Source organism: Heliconius melpomene, chromosome 18 (genome assembly GCF_056956725.1).
Source record: "Heliconius melpomene rosina isolate 202511_hmr_F chromosome 18, ASM5695672v1, whole genome shotgun sequence".
NCBI lineage: Eukaryota > Metazoa > Arthropoda > Insecta > Lepidoptera > Nymphalidae > Heliconius > Heliconius melpomene.
The window spans coordinates 13,544,309-13,565,926 of record NC_140406.1 but is presented as its reverse complement, the minus strand read 5'-3'; the positions used below and the strand labels follow the sequence as shown (position 1 = coordinate 13,565,926).

At 32.6% G+C, this 21,618-nt stretch overlaps 2 protein-coding genes across 6 annotated transcripts in view; one reads left to right on the top strand and one right to left on the bottom strand.

Moving 5' to 3' along the window:
* P5cr-2 (Pyrroline-5-carboxylate reductase-like 2) overlaps positions 1–21,618 on the top strand; it is a 379,085-nt gene that overhangs the window by 72,292 nt on the left and 285,175 nt on the right. The gene's annotated exons all lie outside the window — the stretch shown is intronic.
* The window catches only part of Dmtn (transmembrane and coiled-coil domain 2 protein Dmtn), a 36,920-nt gene that overhangs the window by 10,597 nt on the left and 4,705 nt on the right, over positions 1–21,618 (bottom strand). For all 5 annotated transcript variants that reach the window (XM_085202411.1, XM_085202413.1, XM_085202412.1 and 2 more), the window contains exons 2-9: positions 4,866–5,113; positions 3,775–3,881; positions 2,991–3,121; positions 2,674–2,700; positions 2,260–2,379; positions 1,827–1,987; positions 1,285–1,355; positions 580–713 (exon numbers count right to left, since the gene is read on the bottom strand). In XM_085202411.1, coding sequence (XP_085058537.1) covers positions 580–713; positions 1,285–1,355; positions 1,827–1,987; positions 2,260–2,379; positions 2,674–2,700; positions 2,991–3,121; positions 3,775–3,881; positions 4,866–5,009 — 895 coding nt within the window. In that variant the 5' untranslated portion in view covers positions 5,010–5,113. The remainder of the gene's footprint in view (positions 1–579; positions 714–1,284; positions 1,356–1,826; positions 1,988–2,259; positions 2,380–2,673; positions 2,701–2,990; positions 3,122–3,774; positions 3,882–4,865; positions 5,114–21,618) is intronic.

Below are 21,618 nucleotides of genomic sequence, written 5' to 3'. Positions count from 1 at the left end.
CTCTGCTTTCGCTTAAATTCGAGACACTGCGACACACACTAAATAAATCTTTCGAATACAAACACACATGCACTCACTGTTAAGATATTAACATTTATATACTCCCAGATTATTTTTAAATAAATATTATTATTAAATAAATTAAATTATAATTTTAATAAATACTTAAACTATTGTTGCATAATTAAAGCTTTCATCATTAAGATAATGTTACATTACATGATAAATATTAAAGTAGGCACTAAATAATATTAAAGTAGGCATCACTTATTTACATAGTAACATAAATATTTAAAAAATAAACGCACAACATAAAGGATTTCATGTTTGTGTTGTTTTTTTTTTAAATATAGCGAAAACCTACGGTTGTCGTTCCAAATTTCATTTAAGAAAACGTTTATCGCTATAATTAGACAATATGTGTTACATGGTTTTACACATCAAAGACGCAACAAATTTAAATAATAGAAATTTCGAGAACAAATGACTTTTACTGGTTCCTTACCACAATAAAAACTATCAATATATTATTATATACAAATAAAGAAGAAACTTCACAATATAAGTATGAATACAGACCGGCGAGCTGGGCTATGTTGTCTGCAGAGCCGAACCTGTTGGACCTCGAGAACAGGTGCGCAAACTCGCGCGGCGCCGACATCACGCTGCCGCCGAGACCCGTGATGCCATCGCGGATGTTGCCGCCGACGTTTCTGGAACAATTAAATTCATTAAAATATGGATAAGCTAGCCGAAAACGTGGATTTGTCCGCTTACGGTTTCTTGTTATACAACATCTATATCTATATGTATGTGTTATAATGTGTAAAAATATGTGTGTATAAGTTATATTACAGTAAAGTTTCACATAAATCATTTCAGTAGTCTTTGCGTGAAAGTGTGTGAATAAACATTTATTGTCCCAAAGTTTCACATTTCTATTTTTATTAGCAGGATAGATAGTAGGTCCAAAGATAAGAATGGTACAATCAAAAAGCAAAGACAGCTTCACACTGTATCTCGCATATAGGGTCAGTATAGAAAGCCTAGTATAAAGGCACGTTTCTCATTTTCCCCCTCAATTTTTGAGACATTGCGAGTTAAAGGGCGTACTAGAGAAGGGAAATGAACTACGATGAATGAAGGAAAATATACTTTATTCCCCCGGGTGGGAATCGCACCCGCAACCGCCGCATTCACCGCCAGACGATGTGCCACCTCGCCACAACGGCCTCGCTACAAGTAGTAATCATTAACAACTAATAGTTTTGTTTGTTTACATACTTTAATCCTTGTCCCATATCCCGCAACACCTCTCGGGGCTGTCTGTGCGTTTGTCCACTGGTGCCATGTTGCTGAAAATATTTTTTAATGAAACAAATAAATATTAAGGTATTAACAAATAAATATCTTTCCGACAAATTCTTAAGGCATTGCAGTTGAGTGGTGGAACTAAATATCACGCTTTGTTCCGTTATCAGAGCAGAAGAAAAGAAGATTTATCTGAATCGAACCCACAACCGTCGCATTTACGACTGTAAACAGGGGCACTCGACAGGGACGACCTCAAACACTATACTACACTTATTTCTTTTATATTAAAATGATAATTATTAGCAATTAGCTTTGTGTAGTGGGAATTTAAAAAAACTATCCCTACAGAGATATTGCTAGCAATATAAATAAGTTGATAACCAGCATACAACAATTTCGGCTTAGTGATAAGAACATTTGCACTTTTTCCAAAGGGCTTGGATTCAAATTTTCCAAAAATATTTTTCAATCCTGAGCTTCGAATAACAATTTAAAATATAATTTTCTCATACCTCCCAACTCTTAATTCTCTTATTGTAGCCGTCTAATTTCTTCTGCAACTGCACTATACATAGCGCGCTCTTCTGGTTTTTCTTTTCGAAAACCGCTTTGATGCGTTGCAATTGTTGTTTATCTGCGTTTGCTGCTAACTTTAGGTATTCGTTTACGTTATCTGAAAATGGTAATAGTTTATGTGTTATATTATAGAAATCTTTTTTCGAGCAGTGGCCCAAACCCATAAGACAAGTAACATTCAATGACGTCGAGTCGTTGCCACCCCGAAGTTAGCATTTGATGTTAAGATTTTTGTTACTTTTGATTCTTTTATTCCCGCATGACTAAGCCCAAGGTGACCACGACTCTTCGCCCATACTATACTATAGTGTTAACTGTAGAAGAAAATAGTTTAGTGTAGTCATTGTTCGTACAAATATAATATCTAACCATCGCGTATAGTTTGCTCCAGTCGTATCAGGTCCTTCGTACGTTCTATTTTGCTAACGAGATGCGCGATGGCGGCCTGCGCCTTCGCTGATGCCACGTTCGAACTGCCGTCTGATTCGTCTAAATTAAAAAAAGAAAATGTATATAATGCAAACGTATATATAAAATAGTAATTTGATAGAGATGATTCTACAGTTGGAAATGCAAGGAAATGTTCACATTTAATATCAGAGCACATTACAAACGAAAAGTGTCAGCAATAAATTAATTGGTTGTTCTAGTGCACAAACAAATCAATAGTCAATTACAATTAAAATTTGCATTTTAATACACATAAAGAAAGAAAACATAAAAGTTCCGAAACCTATCCCAACAATGATATTATTATCTAATTTTGTGTTAGTAAATATTTACCTTGATTTATGTAATCTCCATCTTGACCTGGAAACAGTGAAATAGCTTAGTTAAAGTAAATAACTTTATTTGTTTAGGTTTGTCATCACTTTTTGCCTATGTATAACGTATTTATAACAAACTTATTAAATAGGTAACTAAATAATTATTTAAGATAGGTAAGGTAAATAGATAATTTTACATTATAATAATACTGACATTGACTTATTTCAGCTTGCTTCTATTAAAATTGGAATGGTTGAACATTAATATTAAACGAAATAATCTATCTAAATCCACTTATTTGTACACAAAACACAAAATAAACCTAGACATACCTCTATACGCCGGCGATCCGTACTCGTCCGAGGACAACGCGTACGACACGTTGGGACTGACCACCGCGTACGCGTAGTCGCCTGGAGCTAACATATTCGACATGTTCTTCTTTTGAGGCGAATCTTCCAGGCTGGAATTAGTTTAAGAATAGATGTTAGAATAATATATCTTTAATTTTCTACTATCTATTTTTGAATTTATATGAACATTGCATAGCGACGGTAATTTGTATTTGGGTTTTCAAAAAACCTAATTAGTAATTAATAAATTCCGTTCAGTAATATAAATTACGAACATTCATTGTCTTGGAAAATTATCCGAAAGAATTATCTCAAAAAATATCTCCAAGTAAATAAATAAATAAGTTGTCCCTACACATCAGAATAGTGCAGGTATAAAACCAACAAACAAAAACTTTAGACATGAATCATATAACAAGTTCCCTTACTTCACCTCGAAAACAAAAGGCTTTGTCTCAAATTACCATATTTAAGTATGTATCAAAACCGCAAAAGGCCGTTTAGTTAGCTCTATGTGAGAAATAAACTTTTTTAATAAAATGTCACATTAACTTCAAAGTAAATTACAAATAATAAAAAACGTAGCTTAGTGAACTTAGTAAATTTTGTGATTTAAACATTTTATTATTCATATTTAAATATTATCTTGGTATTTTTAATTTTTAACACTTTATAAGTAAATTTAAGTACTTTTATTTGACATCTTGCAACACTTGCAAACCAGTATAAGAAAAAAAAAAAAATTAAAAATCAAACAACTCACTCCCTGGAACTATTGGCCGTGGTGTTGCCAGAGAGCGGGCTGCTGCCGAGATCTCTCGAGTGGGACTTGACATGATGAGCTCTAGACTCTCCGTGGCGTGATGACTCCTATAACAATTGCGTAGACAAATAGATAACTACCAATAGTAATACTTAGTTAAACAATTTCCTTATTTCATCAGTAGGACTAAGCAGGAAAACAACAAAGCATAAATTATAAATGACACATCGTCAACGATGAGGCACAAGCGTGCTATGTAAGGGCGACAAGCTGTGGCTTCGATTCCCATCCGAAGAAATGACATATTTAATATCTTCATTTCTTCACTTTAGTTTCGAGGCAAAGCGCAACGTTGAGTTTCGCCACTACATTCCGAAATCGGTTGAACAGTAGGGGTAGTACGGAAGTGTTTTAATGGTAACCACAGGTTCCTTCTGTCTAAAGAAAATGATTCATATATTTATATTTCATAAAAAAAAAATAAAGGCAGCGGTGTTAAATTGATTGTTTGCGGAAAACATTATATTACGTCTGGAGTGCCCTTGCTGTCAGATATCGGTATCAGTCAGTAAATGGAGACGGTCGCCGAGATGCGTGTCAAATGTGAAAGACCTCAGTTACGTTGATATCGTGTTTACTATACATATAATTTATCTTGACTAATTTACCTATTTTAAAAAGTTTAAATATGTATATATTTTTCTTAAAATGTATGGTTGGGTATAACAGAATGTACGAGAATCTCATTATTATTAAATCTCTTTTACATTCATAGTACGTATTATAATTTATTTATTAATTTAAAATAATATCTGTTGCCTGTGTCATGGACTGGTTAGTCACGAGCATGACACGTGCTTCCGGAGCAAAGCTTACAAAGAGTAACTAGATAATTCATATATTTATACCGCTTTATAGCTCATATCAAATTAATTACAATAAAAATTCAAAATATAGCCATTATATACACAATTTACAATTCCGTGAGAACCGACTAGATTAACCAAACCAAAAATATAAAACAAAATATGAATATATAAAACGAAGCAATTAAAATACAATATAAAAGAAAAAAAAGGCGAAGAACTCACATGGTGCGCCGTAGACGGTGACTGTACCCTCGAGCGTATGACGTCATCGGTTACTACTGCCGGATCTCTGAGGTCCGCTGTCGACGGCGACTGACTCCTGCTCGAGCCCTTGCTGTGCCCATGGCCCACTTGAAGAGTGTCCATCCTAGCTCATGGACTATCACAGAACGATCACAGACATAAGGAACCACTGCTCTGTAGTTTATTCTCTTCCATTATAATATATTGTGCTCCATTTCGCGAGAAATCTGAAAAAAAATATGATAAACTTTAACATATAATTAGACACATTAGATGTGGCTGAAACCTGTTATCAAAGGTCGCGTTATCGTAATGTTATTTTTTCTATATTATTAGATTTTTAAATATGAACGAGTTAATGATTAAATAGGTTCATTTTGCACGCTTAATCGTTTGATATTAAATTATATATTTATAGTAAAAAATATTAATTATTACCTACGTCGGAGATTAAAATTAGTCAAACACAATTAGTATAACAATTTTTTAAAAAATAAATCTCATCTCAAGTTTTATCATAAAAAAAAACACCGTAAATTCTTTTAATCTGGTTAAATTTATGTGAAATATACGCGACCATTGTAAAGTTGCCAATACAGTGTCATAATTAATAGGATTTGGCGAACATCACACTCGACAATTGTTATATAAAATATATAATTGGCTTCTTTTCCTCTATAGCTTTAGCATTATCAACTGAAAGTAAGTAGTATATAACAAAGAATTTCTTTGCCTATAATAAACTGAAGTTTATCGATCGATCGGTTTCTACCGTTTTGTAACGACGAGGTACCAGTATTATTGTACCTCTAACTGGCCAAGTACGTACGCATATAAAACAAACACTTGACACCAAGCAAGACTTAGATATAAAATATATAGAGAAAATATCCAAATAAGTCTATTTAAGCTTAAAATAACATCATAAAATTATTCTAACCTCATACAATGTATATAATTATAATAATAATAACTTCAATACCTTGTAATTACTAATACTAATACTGTAACAATAGAAGAACAAACGAAACACTGCAAATATCAACCCAAATACACATAGCCGGCGGAAACTCATTTCATTCCAAACAATGTTCGAACACAAAAAGCAAACGAGTGAAAATAGTTAAAGATTACAAAACATTTTCTTAATCACGGACAGGCATCGAGCTTTAATTAAGGTCTGTGGTGGATGTTGTGCCTAGTTGTGTTGTACATTTATGTTTATATATCTAAATGACTTTCAGAGCTATATATAGATAGAATACATATAAAAAAGTAAGTATCGAGGCCTGTGGCAACAGGTTATGGGTTCGATCCCCACTCGAGGTATAGATCCGACCCGATTATTGAAATAGAATTAACAGCTTATGACCGCAGACCGAATCTACAGGGTGGAAGAGGCAGCGCTTCTTTTATTGAAACTGCATATAGGGTAATATATTCCAAACCCACACCTAAGAAATTAATCAAGGTACCTCAACAGTTTGGACGTGGGATTTTTTTTTCATTTCACGATTTTTATCCATACCTGTATTTCGTGTGTCGCACACATACGTGTGCGACGTTTCCGATTTGACAGGTAAGTGTGTGCGTGCCTATGTTATACTTTACAAATGGCGTTTTATTTTAAAACGATAATTTTATTATTTATTTTGTTTGAAAAAAATAACTTTTTCATTTTTGGGAATTATTTTTTTTCCGAATTATATTAGAGTAGTTAAAACTGTGGTTTCATTTAAAGTGGTGCTGACAATTCCACCCTGTATACTATTTTTGTTTAGGTTCACGCTGTATCCCGAATATGTCGGGATAGGCAGAGGAATCCTAGTGTTAAGACACTCTGTTCCCCACCCCTTCACAGAGACGTCACGCCTTGAATGGCGAAAACCAACGCCGTGCATTGTCTTGTTACTAGACCGAAAAAATTGAAACAATTCAGTCCGCTGAGCGGGAGTCGAATATACAATCATCGCGTTTACAACCAGCCACTATGCCACTACGCCTTAATATTTTATATAACACGATAGTAGAGACAATCATAGTATACAGTAGGTACATCATTAAAGTTGGTATAAAACTGACAGATATCCTCATATGGGTTCAGAGGGGACGGCCTATTTATTTTAAAGCGATACAAGAAACTGAACACCGCTTTTTATTATCTATGCCGACAACTTCCCTTATTGTTTTAAACGGAAATATTTTTTATTTATGTAATAATGATGAATTTTAATTTAATATTTCAGTGAAATTAGGTTGAATTTTTAAATATTCCTATACCTACGTGCAATTTACTTGCAAAACATACTCTACACGGGCTTGAGGCGTGTCAGCAAAACACAGTTTACATTGCCAACATCACGTAGCGTGAAGACACAAAGAAAATTATTTGAAATAGCAACCAGAAAAATAAATTTTCTAGATATTTATAAACGTGATTATTTTATTTTTAAACAAGATAATATAGGATGTGTGTAATATTTTTAATTAATACGGTATCGACGCAAATGACTCCATATCCTATATCTTATAAAACAAAGTCGCTTTTCGTGTCTGTCTGTTGTTTCTAACTCTTCTTCTTCTAAACCACCCAACGGATTTGGATACGGTCTTCACCATTAAGTCGAGTGTTTTTCGTAGAAGGTTTATATATAGTTTATTATTTGTACATTCTTATGTAAATTAACATAAATACGATAAATGTGTATAAAGTCCTACCCGTTGAGACACTTTCGCGCATGCGCTGCTCTAATGGTAAGTACTATATGAAAAAAATGTACTGGAGTATTGTTCCTCTTAATAAGATCTACAAAAAAGTCCGCGATGGCATATTCGTATCTTTTAAGAATAACGTGTAGTGATCATTTTTCTGTCTAAAAATAATAATTTCAATATATTTTTTATTGTGAGGGATATTTTTCCATAATGGTATTAATCCTTATCCTTTAAAATACTTTATTAATTTTCTACGTTAAACGAAGATAAAATTTGCTTTTTACAATATTTCGAAATTGCGAATAGTTTTACAGAAAAACGCATTTAATTGTTGACACATCCCGCCGTTGACACATCAGCTGTAAACATACAGTTCAACAACTCAAGTTTCACTTATCCCTTACTCTCAGCATATAAATAAGTACATTAGTTACGTTGGCCATTTAATGTAGACCAAAACTGTCTTTTACTGTTTTTCATTTTAATAAGTACTTTAGAAGTTGTTACAATATCAAAAAAATCCTTGCTGCGAAACGGCTCGCCACTCGCCATGCGTCCGCCGTGCCCGCTTGCCTTACACACATCGGTGGTTCAGTAGTAGAATACTCGCCTGCCACGCGGGCGGCCCGGGTTCGATTCCCGGCCCATGCATTCTATTTAATTTTCCTCACAGGCAGCCACGTCGTGCCTGCTTTTCATCAGGGACAGAATACTCCCTTCAGCATTAACCACAAGCTCGAAAAAAAAAACCCGGCTGCCTCTATAGCAACGAAGATTTAGTTAGAAGCGTTTGCACGTATTGGATAATTGGAGTTGAATGTATTATTTAAGCGCGATATATTTGGTTTCACATTTTTTGTAGTAGTTAGTAGTAGGTAGGTTTTTGTTTATAATTTCTTCCGTTTAAAAATAGTCATTTAACTATCTAAAAATAGTCATTTAAATATATTTTAATAAGTACTTGAAAAGATTAGTAGTAAAATTACGGTACCTACTAAAAAATCCTTGCTGTGTAAAACAATTGGAAAATCCTTATTGAAACTACAAAAATGCGGGTTGCATTAGGGTTTAATTAATTTTTACATTATCTTAAGTGCTTTGCAAACATACATTACATGAATAATCCAGTAGATAAAGCGGGCGAAGCCGCAAGAGGGTCGCTAGTTTAAAATAAAATTGGCATCATTATATGGATTGCTGCGTAAATCATTTGCCTGTCCATTTTGATGGTATGTACTGCATAATAAATATATAACTATAATAAGATATAATATAGCTACGTTTCTTATCACACCGATAATAATATTTTTTTAAATTATAAGCAAATTAAGATAATAATAGTTACGAAACTACGGGACAGTGTCTGAATGAAAATGCGTTTACTGTAAACTCGGGGGAAATAAGCTCCGTCAGTCGACACATCATTTCTCAAATTCGATCGAAAAGTGGTAACGGAGTGTTTTGACACTAGGTGCAGAAAAAAATGTAAGTATATAATGTACATTGCACATACAAAACTAATCGATATTACAAAACCTAACCTATTCTAATCAAAGGTGATACAAAAAGTCATACGACGTACAAATAAGCAGCAGTAAGTATAAATAATTTATAAGATCCGCTGTGTTAGTTTGATAGAAGCCTTACAACATATAAGGTCAACTTTCCAATGTCGCGGCCATAATAGGAGTGCGACCGCGAAGTTTCGGAAACGTCTTATATACTATACAATGCGGAAGGAAGCATCGCAATTTTCCTGTACACATAAAAAAAGATATTTAAGTCTAAAAGCTCACTGAGGACTTAACGCTTTCGCGACAGTATCGAACAGGTGTCACGATAAACTCTGCAACGTTATTGTTATCGTTATGTTGTTGGTATTGTATGTAGCATGTTGACCTTAATAAGAGAAAAAACCAAAATCAAGTCTTGTGAGATTGATATTTTCTCACAAAGGACTCGGTTTAACATATATATGTGAGACGCTATATATAATATATGATTTCATGTTATACAGGGTGAGTCATATTGAACTTTCCGGTTTTGGAAGGACGTTGCACGAAGAAGGGAAGGAGTAGAAGGGTGGGGATGGTGTCATTAGACGCGCCATGACATGCAGTTTTAGTGTGAGCAATGGCTTGGTCGGGACAACATCGTGCGTTCGTAGTTGAAGAGTTTATTAAAAATGGCGGCTCCGTGATCACAACACAGCGTGCGTTCCGTTTACATTTTGCTATTGGTCGACGTGATCCCATTCCCACTGGACCAACAATCAGAAATTGGGTATCAAATTTTAGAGCAACATCATCAGCATTAAAAACAAGACCACAAGGCCGAATTAGGACGTCAACGTCAGCGGAAAACGTGGATAGAGTGCGGGCTTCAATTCAACAATCCCCTCGGCGTTCTGTTCGGAAACATGCCGCTTCACTAGGATTATCTTTCAGTAGTGTCCGCAGAATACTGCATAGAGACCTTAAATTTCACCCATACAAGATTCAGGTAGTGCAAGAATTAACAGTTAGAGACTTAGACACACGAACAAATTTATGCCGCGACATTCAGCAGATCCCCCGCCGAGATCACCTGATTTAACCCCCTGCGATTTCTTTCTCTGGGGTTACCTGAAGGAAAAGGTGTACACGCATCGTCCCCGAACCATCGATGAACTGAAGGCTGCAATCACGGAAGAAATCAATGCTATTCCGCTGAATATGACTCGACGAGTAATGGACAACTTCCGGGAAAGGCTTCAGCAGTGTGTGGTCAATGGAGGTAGACATTTACAGGATATCATTTTTAAAACCAACTAAATTAAAACTGCATGTTATGTGCTTTCAAACAATAAAATAATTTTTACTGCATGTCGCTTTGTTTTTAATACACACCTTATTGAAATCGGAAAGTTCAATATGACTCACCTGTATTAGGTCGTCGTAACGAGCGGAACAACGTCTAACTGTAAAGGCGATAGTTCTGGGTTCGGTTCTCAATGGGGGAAATTAATTATATGATTTTTTTCGATTTGGTAACAGGATAAATCCTGACGTTAATTTCCATCACTTAACACGCAATATCTGGAGTATCTAAATAGATTTCCATAGCTTAACTTTCTATATGTGGGATATATTCGTAGCATGAAGCTAAAAAAAATATTAGAGTAGATGCTGCAAAAACAAATGCGCTTCAAATTATTTCTTAAAATATGAAATTTTCTAAGTTAAGACGTCCGAAACAACTTTGTAAAGGTAGTTGGTATATTTAAATAACTTTCATACTTGTTGGGTAAACAAGGCCAAGTTTATCGAGTTCTAAGTAAAACAGGTATAATATATTAAAGTTATTTTGGTTTAATAACAGCCACATCGTTCTACCAAACATGTGAACTGTGCATTTATAGTGTAAAACAATAGATTACTCTACTTCTAAATTTCACATCATTATAAAAAAATAACTTTAGAAAAAAATATATTTTCGAGATGTGTTGATTGACAGACCCTGCGCTTTCTCTATAAAAGATAGGAATTAAAAACAATTAAAAAACACAATCATCCCCCCCCCACGCCTTTTAGGGGATTGAACTAACAACCGTTTATAGTCAAAGTATTTAAAAATTATGAAATGATAATAACAGCTGTTTACATTAATAGACTAATTGTGATAACCAAACAAGGACCAAGCCACCAGCACTAACGTATATTACTCAGAACAGCGATAGTAATATAATTATAGGCTGTCGTGATAGTGTATAGTAAATCCAATATATCGTATCGAATGTGGGTTAATTGTAGAGGATTTTTAGGCGGAAATAAAAGCTAGTGGGAATTAGTTTCTAGCACAAAATACAACCGTTAAGATTGTTCGATATAATGGCTTAACACAGTTTTTTTTAATTTTGTATCATGTCATAATTCATTTCTAAAATCTAAGATTTTAATTATATTTTAGAAAAATATTCTTTCATTCTTCTTCCCGCACATAGCACGGTAGGCAGAAAGAAATTTGGGAAATTAGTGTACAGATACTCCGTTCTCATTAAGACACTTTCTATCCCCATTTTCCGTCGAATTATTGAAGCGAAACTTAACGCAGCATTTTGCCCTACACTATAGCGAATAAATTCAAATATTAAATATTTAGTTACCTCGAGTGGGATCGAACTTACAACCTGTCGTGTTTACAGTGCCTCATTGCTATAAAAAAAATAAACGAACTTATCTTTGGTGTTAACGATTATCAAGCACAATGCTAAATGGAACTATTCTAACCGGTTTAACCGACTACAAATTGTTGTTAGACTAAAGTTTCGTATCCGGCGCTTCAAACTCTACCTTAGAAGCATCCGATTATATATATATATATATATATATATATATACATATAATTTTATATAGTTATTTTTTGGCTTTGTTATATTTATTATTTTTAAAATATAAGCATTAAAGACATTTTATTTATAACGGAGAAAAGTTGCTAGACAAATAACGGCTAAGCGTAACAAATAAGATGGTTATTTTTTTAACTTTTTCATTTATAAAAAAAATGAAAAAATAATAGGGTAACAGAGGGAACCTGTTTTGATTCATGTTCAAAAGCTTTTGGCGAGAAAGTCTTAAACTAATGTTAAAATATTTTTCTTATACGTGGAACGTTGAGAACTCAAATTAAATAAAGTGTATAAAGATAATAATAATAAACAATAAGACAACAATTTCATACGAAACTTACTTCAATAAAACAAAATTTATTCAATAAGTTCTTACTCAGCTTTGAGTACAAAAGAAACAAAACTTTTTAACTTTTGCAATACCCATTTTATTTGTTTTCTAGGTAGTCTGATAATATTGAAGAATTCTTTTGCAAATTTTAGGAACATTTCATAAATATTAAAACATACAGACATTTGTTGAATAAAATGTTTTATTTTACTACAATAGTTTAATAATAATTTGACGTCATCATACACTAACTTTTTAAGCATTGCCGAGCTTTGATTAACCATGTATGACCTATGGATGTTTTTAGCCTCACGCTCAAAGCTGGGTAGGCTAAAGGACTGTGAACCTAGTGTTAAAACACTCCGTTGCCATTAAATCACTTCTGTTCCTCACTTTCCGCCGAATTCTCTTTGCATTGCTTGTTGATTGGCGGAACTCAACGCTACGCCGAAGCAAGAATATTTACTTATTATTCGCGCAATAAATAACAATCGTAAATTTTAAAAGCTTTCAAATTGGCAATATTTATTTATTACTTTAAAACTTCCGAGATATGTTCTTGGAAAATTATGAAGATATTTTTGTTAACATTACTTTTTTTGTCATATTTAAATGAAAGTAAAAAATGATTTTATATTATAAATCATTGAAAAAACAACCGGTCATGTTTTAATTTCGGGTCTATATTAACTTCATATTACAGAAGGACAAGTGTATTTTGACCTAAATAGCTCATAGTTCCAACAATAACCTTCACACGTAATGTATGAATCGCGTTATGTTAAACGGTTCTAAATAGTTTACAATTTACAAAACCATTACTAATGGGAATTTTCGACACCTAGTCCTTTTACACATTTTTTACACGTCATGTGTTTGACTTAGAAGGACCAAGGGGAAGGAATGAGTGAAACGTCACTGTGTTTTTCATACTTATATAAAGATTAATTGGTAATTATTGTATTTTAAAATTTCGTAGTAATAGGCACGCAGCAGAGTAGGCAGCCTGGGAACGTAATATTAAGACACCTCGTGCTCATTACGATATTTCCGCTCTCCATTTTCCGCCAAATTCTGGAGGCATTTCCTCGAAGCCTGTGTGGAGGTACGAAACTCAACGACATGTATATTATGTATTTTTAAATAATGCGCGAATATTTAAAAAATCTCTGAGATATTCAGGGTTTATTCAGGTGCCGTTTATAAATTACCAAAGTATATTTTCAAACATTTTATTTCAATGCCTGGACAAAAATAGATCCTCATAGAGCTTTAGAGCTGAAATAAAATGAATGAAATACTTTTATTACATCGGATCGTCAGTGTCTACGTAGTAGCGAATTTTGAATGTGACATATGTAGGTGTATCTATTCCATACAATTTACAGATTTTTTGTTAGATTTAAAATTCCAGGTTAGAGGCAAAAGTAATAGAATTTTTCTACTTGAAACATTAGTGGGCCGAGGCAGTTCATGATATCTGAAGCGGGCGAATTTTCTAAAAGAAAGATTTTTTTTTTCTTAAAAGTATTTTCAATAGAATTTATTGAATAAACTTTCAAAACGTACAGACACATAACCTTTTTAGACAAAATTGTGAACCTTTTTAGGAACAATACATAATGAATGGTACCTATATAAAATTAAAAAATAATTAATGGCATCAAAATCGGAGAATTTAGCAGAATTTAAATAAATTCGTCGTTTTAAACCATAATTCTGCAAATGCAAGTGACTTGCAGACCAAATAAGGTGTACCAAATTTGACTATGGTCGCTCGCTATAACGTGAAAGTATACCAAAGTGACAATCACATGGACACTACATATACACTGAACGTTTACGAATACATATATTACAATAAAAAAAATCACGGCTTTATAAATTGAAATTGAAAACATACAAAAAAAATTCAAAAAATCGTACAGTATAACAATGTTAGATACAGCGGAAAAACAAAAACAAAACGCGAATATAAATATAACTAACTATAACAATCTAAACTCATTATAAAATTTCAATAATTTCCAAATACATATAATTCAATTACTATAACAAAAAAAATGAAAGGAAATAACCGCACACACATATTACAAGTACGACAATCATTAAGTTCTTAATGGTTGAACTTTGACATGGCCGCGAGTGATACGAGCTAACAGACGTCTGGCCGATGAGTCATTGCCCCCTGTGTTAATAATTTCCTGTGGATTCCAATTAAATCTTCACTTATTAGATGTAAAAGAGGGCATTGTGGGGAGCTTTTTTATGATGTATATCGTGCAAAGCTTTAGTATTTACGAAAGTATCTCATAAAAGGCTTGAAGCCATTCGAGGAAACGAAATATTTTTAATGTTTTCATTTCTTCTTTTTAATGTTGAAACAAAGCGCGGCGTTGAGTTCCACTATTCAACACGGCAAAGCAAAGTTACTATAATCTCTTTATCAACACAAAAATAATAAATCCATTGTCTATATCCTTGGAAGTTATAAAATAAAAACATGTATATTAACCTTGACATAAGGGGAAAAAATATGTTTCTATCGTATTCATTTACGGTCATTTGCTAGTGGTATACGGGTAAATGAGGGTACAGAAGTATTATGCGGGCTGATAACCACCCCTCTTGAGAGGTTGAGGGTCCGAGTCACCTTTGACGAGTTATACTGTATACTCGTATAGTAACTCGTATAGTACTAACGTAAGTATATAGACGGGATAAAGAGCATTTTGAGATTTATTGTATAACTAGTGACTCATGTGGTTTTGCTCGTTTATGGGAAAAATTCTGATATATAAGCTATCAAGTACAAATACCCATCCTCACAAACTTTCACATTTATAATATTAGTATAATAGGAAATTGTGCTTAACAAATTATAAATGCGTTTTTGTTCCTAAAAATACCACAAAATATAAAATTTTGAGAACTTTGTTTTAGTTTTAACACATAATCAAACTAAAAATTATATATTTGGTAACATAAATACATAAACAACATTAAAATAGAAGCTTTTATGTGTTTCTAAGAATAAAACAAAATGCAAAAACTATGTTAATAAAGACAAAAGAAAATAATAGCCAACTTGTAAGCTTATAAATTCCACTGCACATCCACTAAATAAGTTAGTAATTAGGTACAACGAAGAAGGACGGAACAAGGAAGGAACTAGAGCAGATTTTCAGTATTTTAATGTTAAAGACGTACAAGTGCCAGAAAGTTTTCAGGCAAGACATATCTAAAGTTATGCAGAATGGAGTAGGAACGGCAATAAAGATTTGGCACGAGCGTCTGTCATTTCATAAAATTTAATATTCATAGCTACGTTCGTAGCCGGTGGATAAAAACACTCGGCACAATACTGCTCTTTTCTACATTCGCCCTAAAGGATTGCGAATGAATAGAAAATTGGGATAATAAAATGGGTGAAGCATGAATATAATTTTAGGGTATGATATATTATATTGTACACATTAGTATGAAAAACAGACAGGTTTTTTAGCTTCAGGCTGTATTGCGCACATATGGGTCTGGGTATAGGTATGCAGAGAGAGCCTGGAGAGCCCCATAATGTTATGACACTCCGTCACTATCAAGACACTACCACTCTCAATTTTCATTGGCATTGCATGTTGAGTTGCGGAATTCAAAGTCGCTCAAACACAAAAAGCGAAGAAATGAAAATATTAAATATTTAATTCCCTCGAGCGGGAATCGAATTGATTTGACTTGACTGACTTTATTATACCTAATATATAAATAAAATTAGAATAAAGTTTCTAAACTGTCATTAAAACAATCAATACAACGACAAGTGGTGACACAGAAATGTAATCGGGCGAAGCTAATATAAGTATCTACGAGTTATATCAGATAACAATAGTAGTTCATTGAAATAGGGCCCCACGAAGTTTTATACGGGAAAATTGTACTACAACTATTATAAAGCCTGGCTTAAACACAAAGCCCAGGTTTGCTAACAAGTTCCTCAACTTTCAAAATCTACTTTCAGTAAAGGTGACTGACTTCTTTATAACCTATCGGCCAATAGGGCTCTAACCTAATTAGCACATCTAGATAAGGGTGGTTCCCAGAGTGTTATATAATCAATAAATCCCTATAGAAATTTTAGAGAAAATCAAGAACATATTTTGATAAAAATTAAATGAATTTTATACTAAGCTATATGAATCATTCAAAACCAATAAACAGTAAAGATTATATTTTTTTTGTATAAATTAATATATTTTTTTAATATGATTAAGGCCATTCGTTAAAAGCCCAACAAATCAGAGCTGGGTAAGTACTATATGACTAATAAACAAATACAAAACTCCCTAAAAAATTAAAGTGATATAAATCAAACAATTACATATTATTAGAAACAAATATTAGAAAGACAGATCATATTCCAGACAGATCTTAGAGTTAGACATGAGTCCTTTTCATTCTACGGTGTATTTTTCATAGTATTGCTAACTTCAAAACGACCGCCAGACATTTACCTACTTAATAAAGTAGCTATTACGACAACTTAACAAATGTTCCCATAGTTATCATAGCCCTAGACTTACTCATAGGGTAATTTACGATAGGTATCACTTAGAGAATTGAATCTCGCAAAGTCACACGAGTTAATGGTTTAGTAGTACGAGCACGCTCTAGGTGGTTAACTCGCATTTGCACGAACAAGGAATATAATAGCTTTGCTAAAAAAATATAAAGCTTATATGAAAAAGGCCAGTTCCAGTCGTGGCGCGGGGCACAGAGTGTGACTGTAAACACGTCAGGTTGTAGGTTCTATTCTCACTCTAGGAAATCAAATATTTACTTTTTTTCGCACTGATATCGAGGAAGTGCGGCGTTGAGTTCCGCCACTTAACACGCAATGCCTCCAGAATTAAGCGGAAAATAGGGGGTGGAGTGCCTAAACAGTAGGTTCCCTCTGCCTAGCGTGACGCTTATATGATAGAGACAGCATCAAATAAAATTATGAAATATAAAATTATTTCTAGATATAAATAAAAAAGTATCCAATATCTAAGATTTTTTTTACGTAATTTAATAATGTAATGTAGAATAATCATATAACGACTAAATTTAAGCGATGTAACGTTATAGATTGAAAAGGCTATCTACATATATTCTGTACCGGTTTTTAATGATATAGATATACGTTAATATCAAAAGTCATTGAAACCGTTAAGGTTTTTTTGAAACACCGTGCAGAAAAAAGGTTTGCAAAAAATAAATTGCTATATACCAAGCTCCATATCATGTTATTGAACTAAAATTCTCGTTCAGAATAACCTTTAGTTATAGCCGTCATTAAATGGGCAATAACTACAAATTACACATATCACTGGTGCTAGTATTTTACAGTGATTTAATATTTAAACGTCATCTTTAAAGTAAAGTTTATTGCATATATATATGTACTCGTTAAATTAAGTACTTAATGTTTGTAAATTTTGGAAAAACATCTCTCTAGAGACGCTAACACAAAAACGCCTATATAGTATATATAAGAAGGAATGTGAGCGCTTCATTCAATTTTATATACCTTTCTAAAGGCTCTACCTTCCTTTAAAAATGACTGAAATTAGGACTGTAGGACAATGGCGTCCTACAGTAGCCATTTTCGATTTGTTTTAACATGATCTACTTAAAAATAATCGGGCTACTAAAACGAATCCAACGATATCTAAATTATGTAAATCCGTTCAGAAGTTCTGGAGATATGAGGTATAAGGAACATACTAGGATGTGCGAAAAACATGACCCTTCCTTTGCAGTCGGGTATAAAAGGCGTTTCAATAAAATATTTGACAATGAAAATGGCAATATCAAAACATGAGCTAATTATACTTTTGTTGTTTGAGGACAGAGTCAACGCACGTAGCGTCACACATGTGTACTAGGGCGCGTATACTTTAGTTAGATTATAATTGCACTTTTCCTGCCCGCTAGTTCCGCACTAAACAAGATTGTTATAACTTGCTGTCATTTACATTTATTTACTTTGCAAGAAGGATAGACATTATACTAATTAATTATGTATGTACGTATAACTACAAAGATATGTGCGAAACCTATTATAATTCAAAATAATTAAAATGTAATTCATTAAATACAAATTTTGTGTGTAAAAATGAAATCTGCTCGTTTGAGTTTTAAAATAAAAACAATATACATTTCTTCTGTCTCTCCTATCCTTTCAGATAAAGATTTGCGAAAATAAAAAACGAATTACGAATAATTATTATTAACGACAAACCATTACAAAGTAGTACGTAAAAAAATTATAGACTATAAATCCAACAAATCTGAAAAGACTCAGATGACTTTTTTTTTTGACATTCGACATACAAAAAACAGTTGAAAATATTATTTTTTATATATCTGCCTCTTAACACCAAATTACTGTGGAGTCCGAAATATTAATGGTGTTTATAAATTCGTCTGGGTGACGGGCGCGTTGTTACGTGTATTTACGTCATAGGAGCTTGAATGTAGCGCATGATAAATGTAAATTACACTTATGAAGAGAAATTTTAGAAAATTGTATCAAATGGCTTGTGTGTTATTCCGCGTTTATAATGTTTCTACATGTGAACGATTTAAAATAAGTACATTTTTCTCTTCTTTTTTTTCAGCTTCCGTATTCTTGTATTCTGTAGCAGAGTAGACAGAGGGAGCACTGGTGTTAAAACACTTCGCTCCCCACTTTCCGCCGAATTCCGGACGCATCGCGTGTTGAGTGGCTAAACTCAACGCCACGCTTTGCATCAACACCAGAGCAGAGAATGTTATCATATTCAAAATGTTAGATTGCACAAAGTAATTTCAAAAGAATAAAAGCTGTTTAAATGTCTCACGAAATAGATGTGAAACGTGTCCCTTATAACGTTCTGTTGTCTTTTCATCAAACTTGGAAATTATTATAAGGATCTAAATATAGCATTGCGTCTAAATCAGAAAATAAAACACAATTAATTCAATTATATTCAATAATTATGCAACAAAAGATATCGTGGCTTTAGAACGCTAGAATAACACAAGAGTTTTTCAATCGCTACTCCAGCCAGTTGTATAGAAAATCAAAAGGCTGAGTGAGTTACATAATTTCTTATGACGAACGGCTTATTGTAGACAATCGATATGTATGAATTCTATATTAATCCGTTTATTGAAAGAAATCAATTTCGGACGTTAAGTTTTTTTATAAAAGTTAAGTTACTAAACGACCAACTTAATAAAGAATTCATATGATTAAATATTCTTTTATTAATTAAGTAAGCTTTTTGTAGAAAATAATAACAATAATTGTGCGTGTGCCTTTATATAACAAAAAATATATTACTTTAGAAAGTTGAGGCCGTCATGACGTTGTGGGTTCGATTTCGATAATTATTTATTGATATTTTCATTTCCTACGTTTTCGTCGAGTTTCGCCTCCTATATGCGGGATAGAGCGTGAAGCAAAAAAAACATAAGAATGTGCTTTTATATCTTACTTTTTTGGTTCTTCATAGAATCATCATTTCTTTGTGAAAATAATATCAAAAATAAAAACAAAGTTAAAGACATACAGACAAACGCATAAGATACCAGTAAATTTTAAGATTCAACTAACGTTTTCAAGAACTAGTAATTCAACAATCTATATATAAACATAATATACAAAACTATATTTATATCGAACATGCATATGCATGTACCTAAAAGTTTTGGGTAAGTAAAAGCTATTTCCGTAGAACCTCCTTATATAGCATATTAATATAATATATTTAATATTCTATATAAGGAGGATTATAATCTAATTTAAACGGATAACGTCGAAGGTAAGCTCGCTTTATCGAATATGTATTAATGGCATCGGAAGATGCGAATGGATATTGTAATTTCCTTTTTAAGGACTATCAATCCTTATTCGGCATCTACTTACTTTTTGGACCTTCTTTTTCAACTGTACTCTTTCTTTTTTTAATGCACGAATTTTAAAAAGAAAGAAAGTAAGTAGAAAAATATTGAAAATGGAACAGCGCATGACATTGAACGTAATGGTTGTGGGTTCGATTTCAATACTCCGCTCAGGTAGAATAAGTGCGGCGTAGAGTTGCGTTATTCAAGATGCATTGTGATATGGTATAGAGAACTTGTTAAATATACATTTCGTTCATTTTTATAAATAGCCATTACTGGATATTAACGTTTTTTATTATTATATTAATTTTCCTTATTTTGAATATGTATGTATGTGAAGGAGTGCGTTTAATAAGAAGACTAAATTTCAAATATTAAATCATATAACTAGTATCTAAATAATTAATGAAATATAAACAGTACAAAATTATCTATATATATCACTTTCAAGTAAGCACACTCAGGAAAAAATAAGCTTAATGTATCCCTCTTAAATTACGAAATTTAATTAAAGGGGCTAAATACGGCTTCCGCTACTTTATACTTCCTACATTCCAATATACCGTTAGACAAAGCTAGGCTGATATGCATTAAAAACATTTTTTATGAGAAACATTTCTGAATTTTACATTCAGATTCTACAATAAAAGTGATGACTAATAATCGCAATGACTTTTACTAGTGTTCTTTTTCCACCTAAGGAAAATAAGTAAAGGAAAAAAATGTCTTTAATTTCTTTATTTTTGTAGTTTTTTTTCCAAGCCACAGACAGAAAACAGCGCCAAACGCTACGATCCCTCCGTATCGTAATAGTAATAGCGACATTTATATGCAAAATAATTCAATACATCGAAAATCTTCTTTAAACTGATAAGCGCGACATAATTTCATATCTTATCGATTCCAATAACAATACAAAGGTAATTCTAAGTATTTTCAAGGTATAGGCATCGTGATTATCGCTATAATCTATGCTTATTCATTAATTTGTATTGAAATATTGGCATTTAAGAAGTTATTGTACTTCTGTTATTATTTCTATATAAATGATAATTTAAAATGTAACTAATTAAAAATTAAGAACAGATGATCTAAATAATGTGAAACCCGTTAAATGTAATTAAGAAAATTAATTTAGGTATATTATACACAGCAAACACATTATTAACTCATTTAAATTTTAAATGTAATGTTGTTTATTTAGATGTACTTAAATGTTGGTCAATACTTAACCCTTTCAGACCTGATTTTTTATTTTTTAGAATTTGTTTGAGCCGATTTTATTTCAGTTAGATATTCGCCTATTGAGCATGGAAAAACAAAAAAAAATTGATTATTAGATTATTTTCCGAGAAAATTGATGTTTTCTT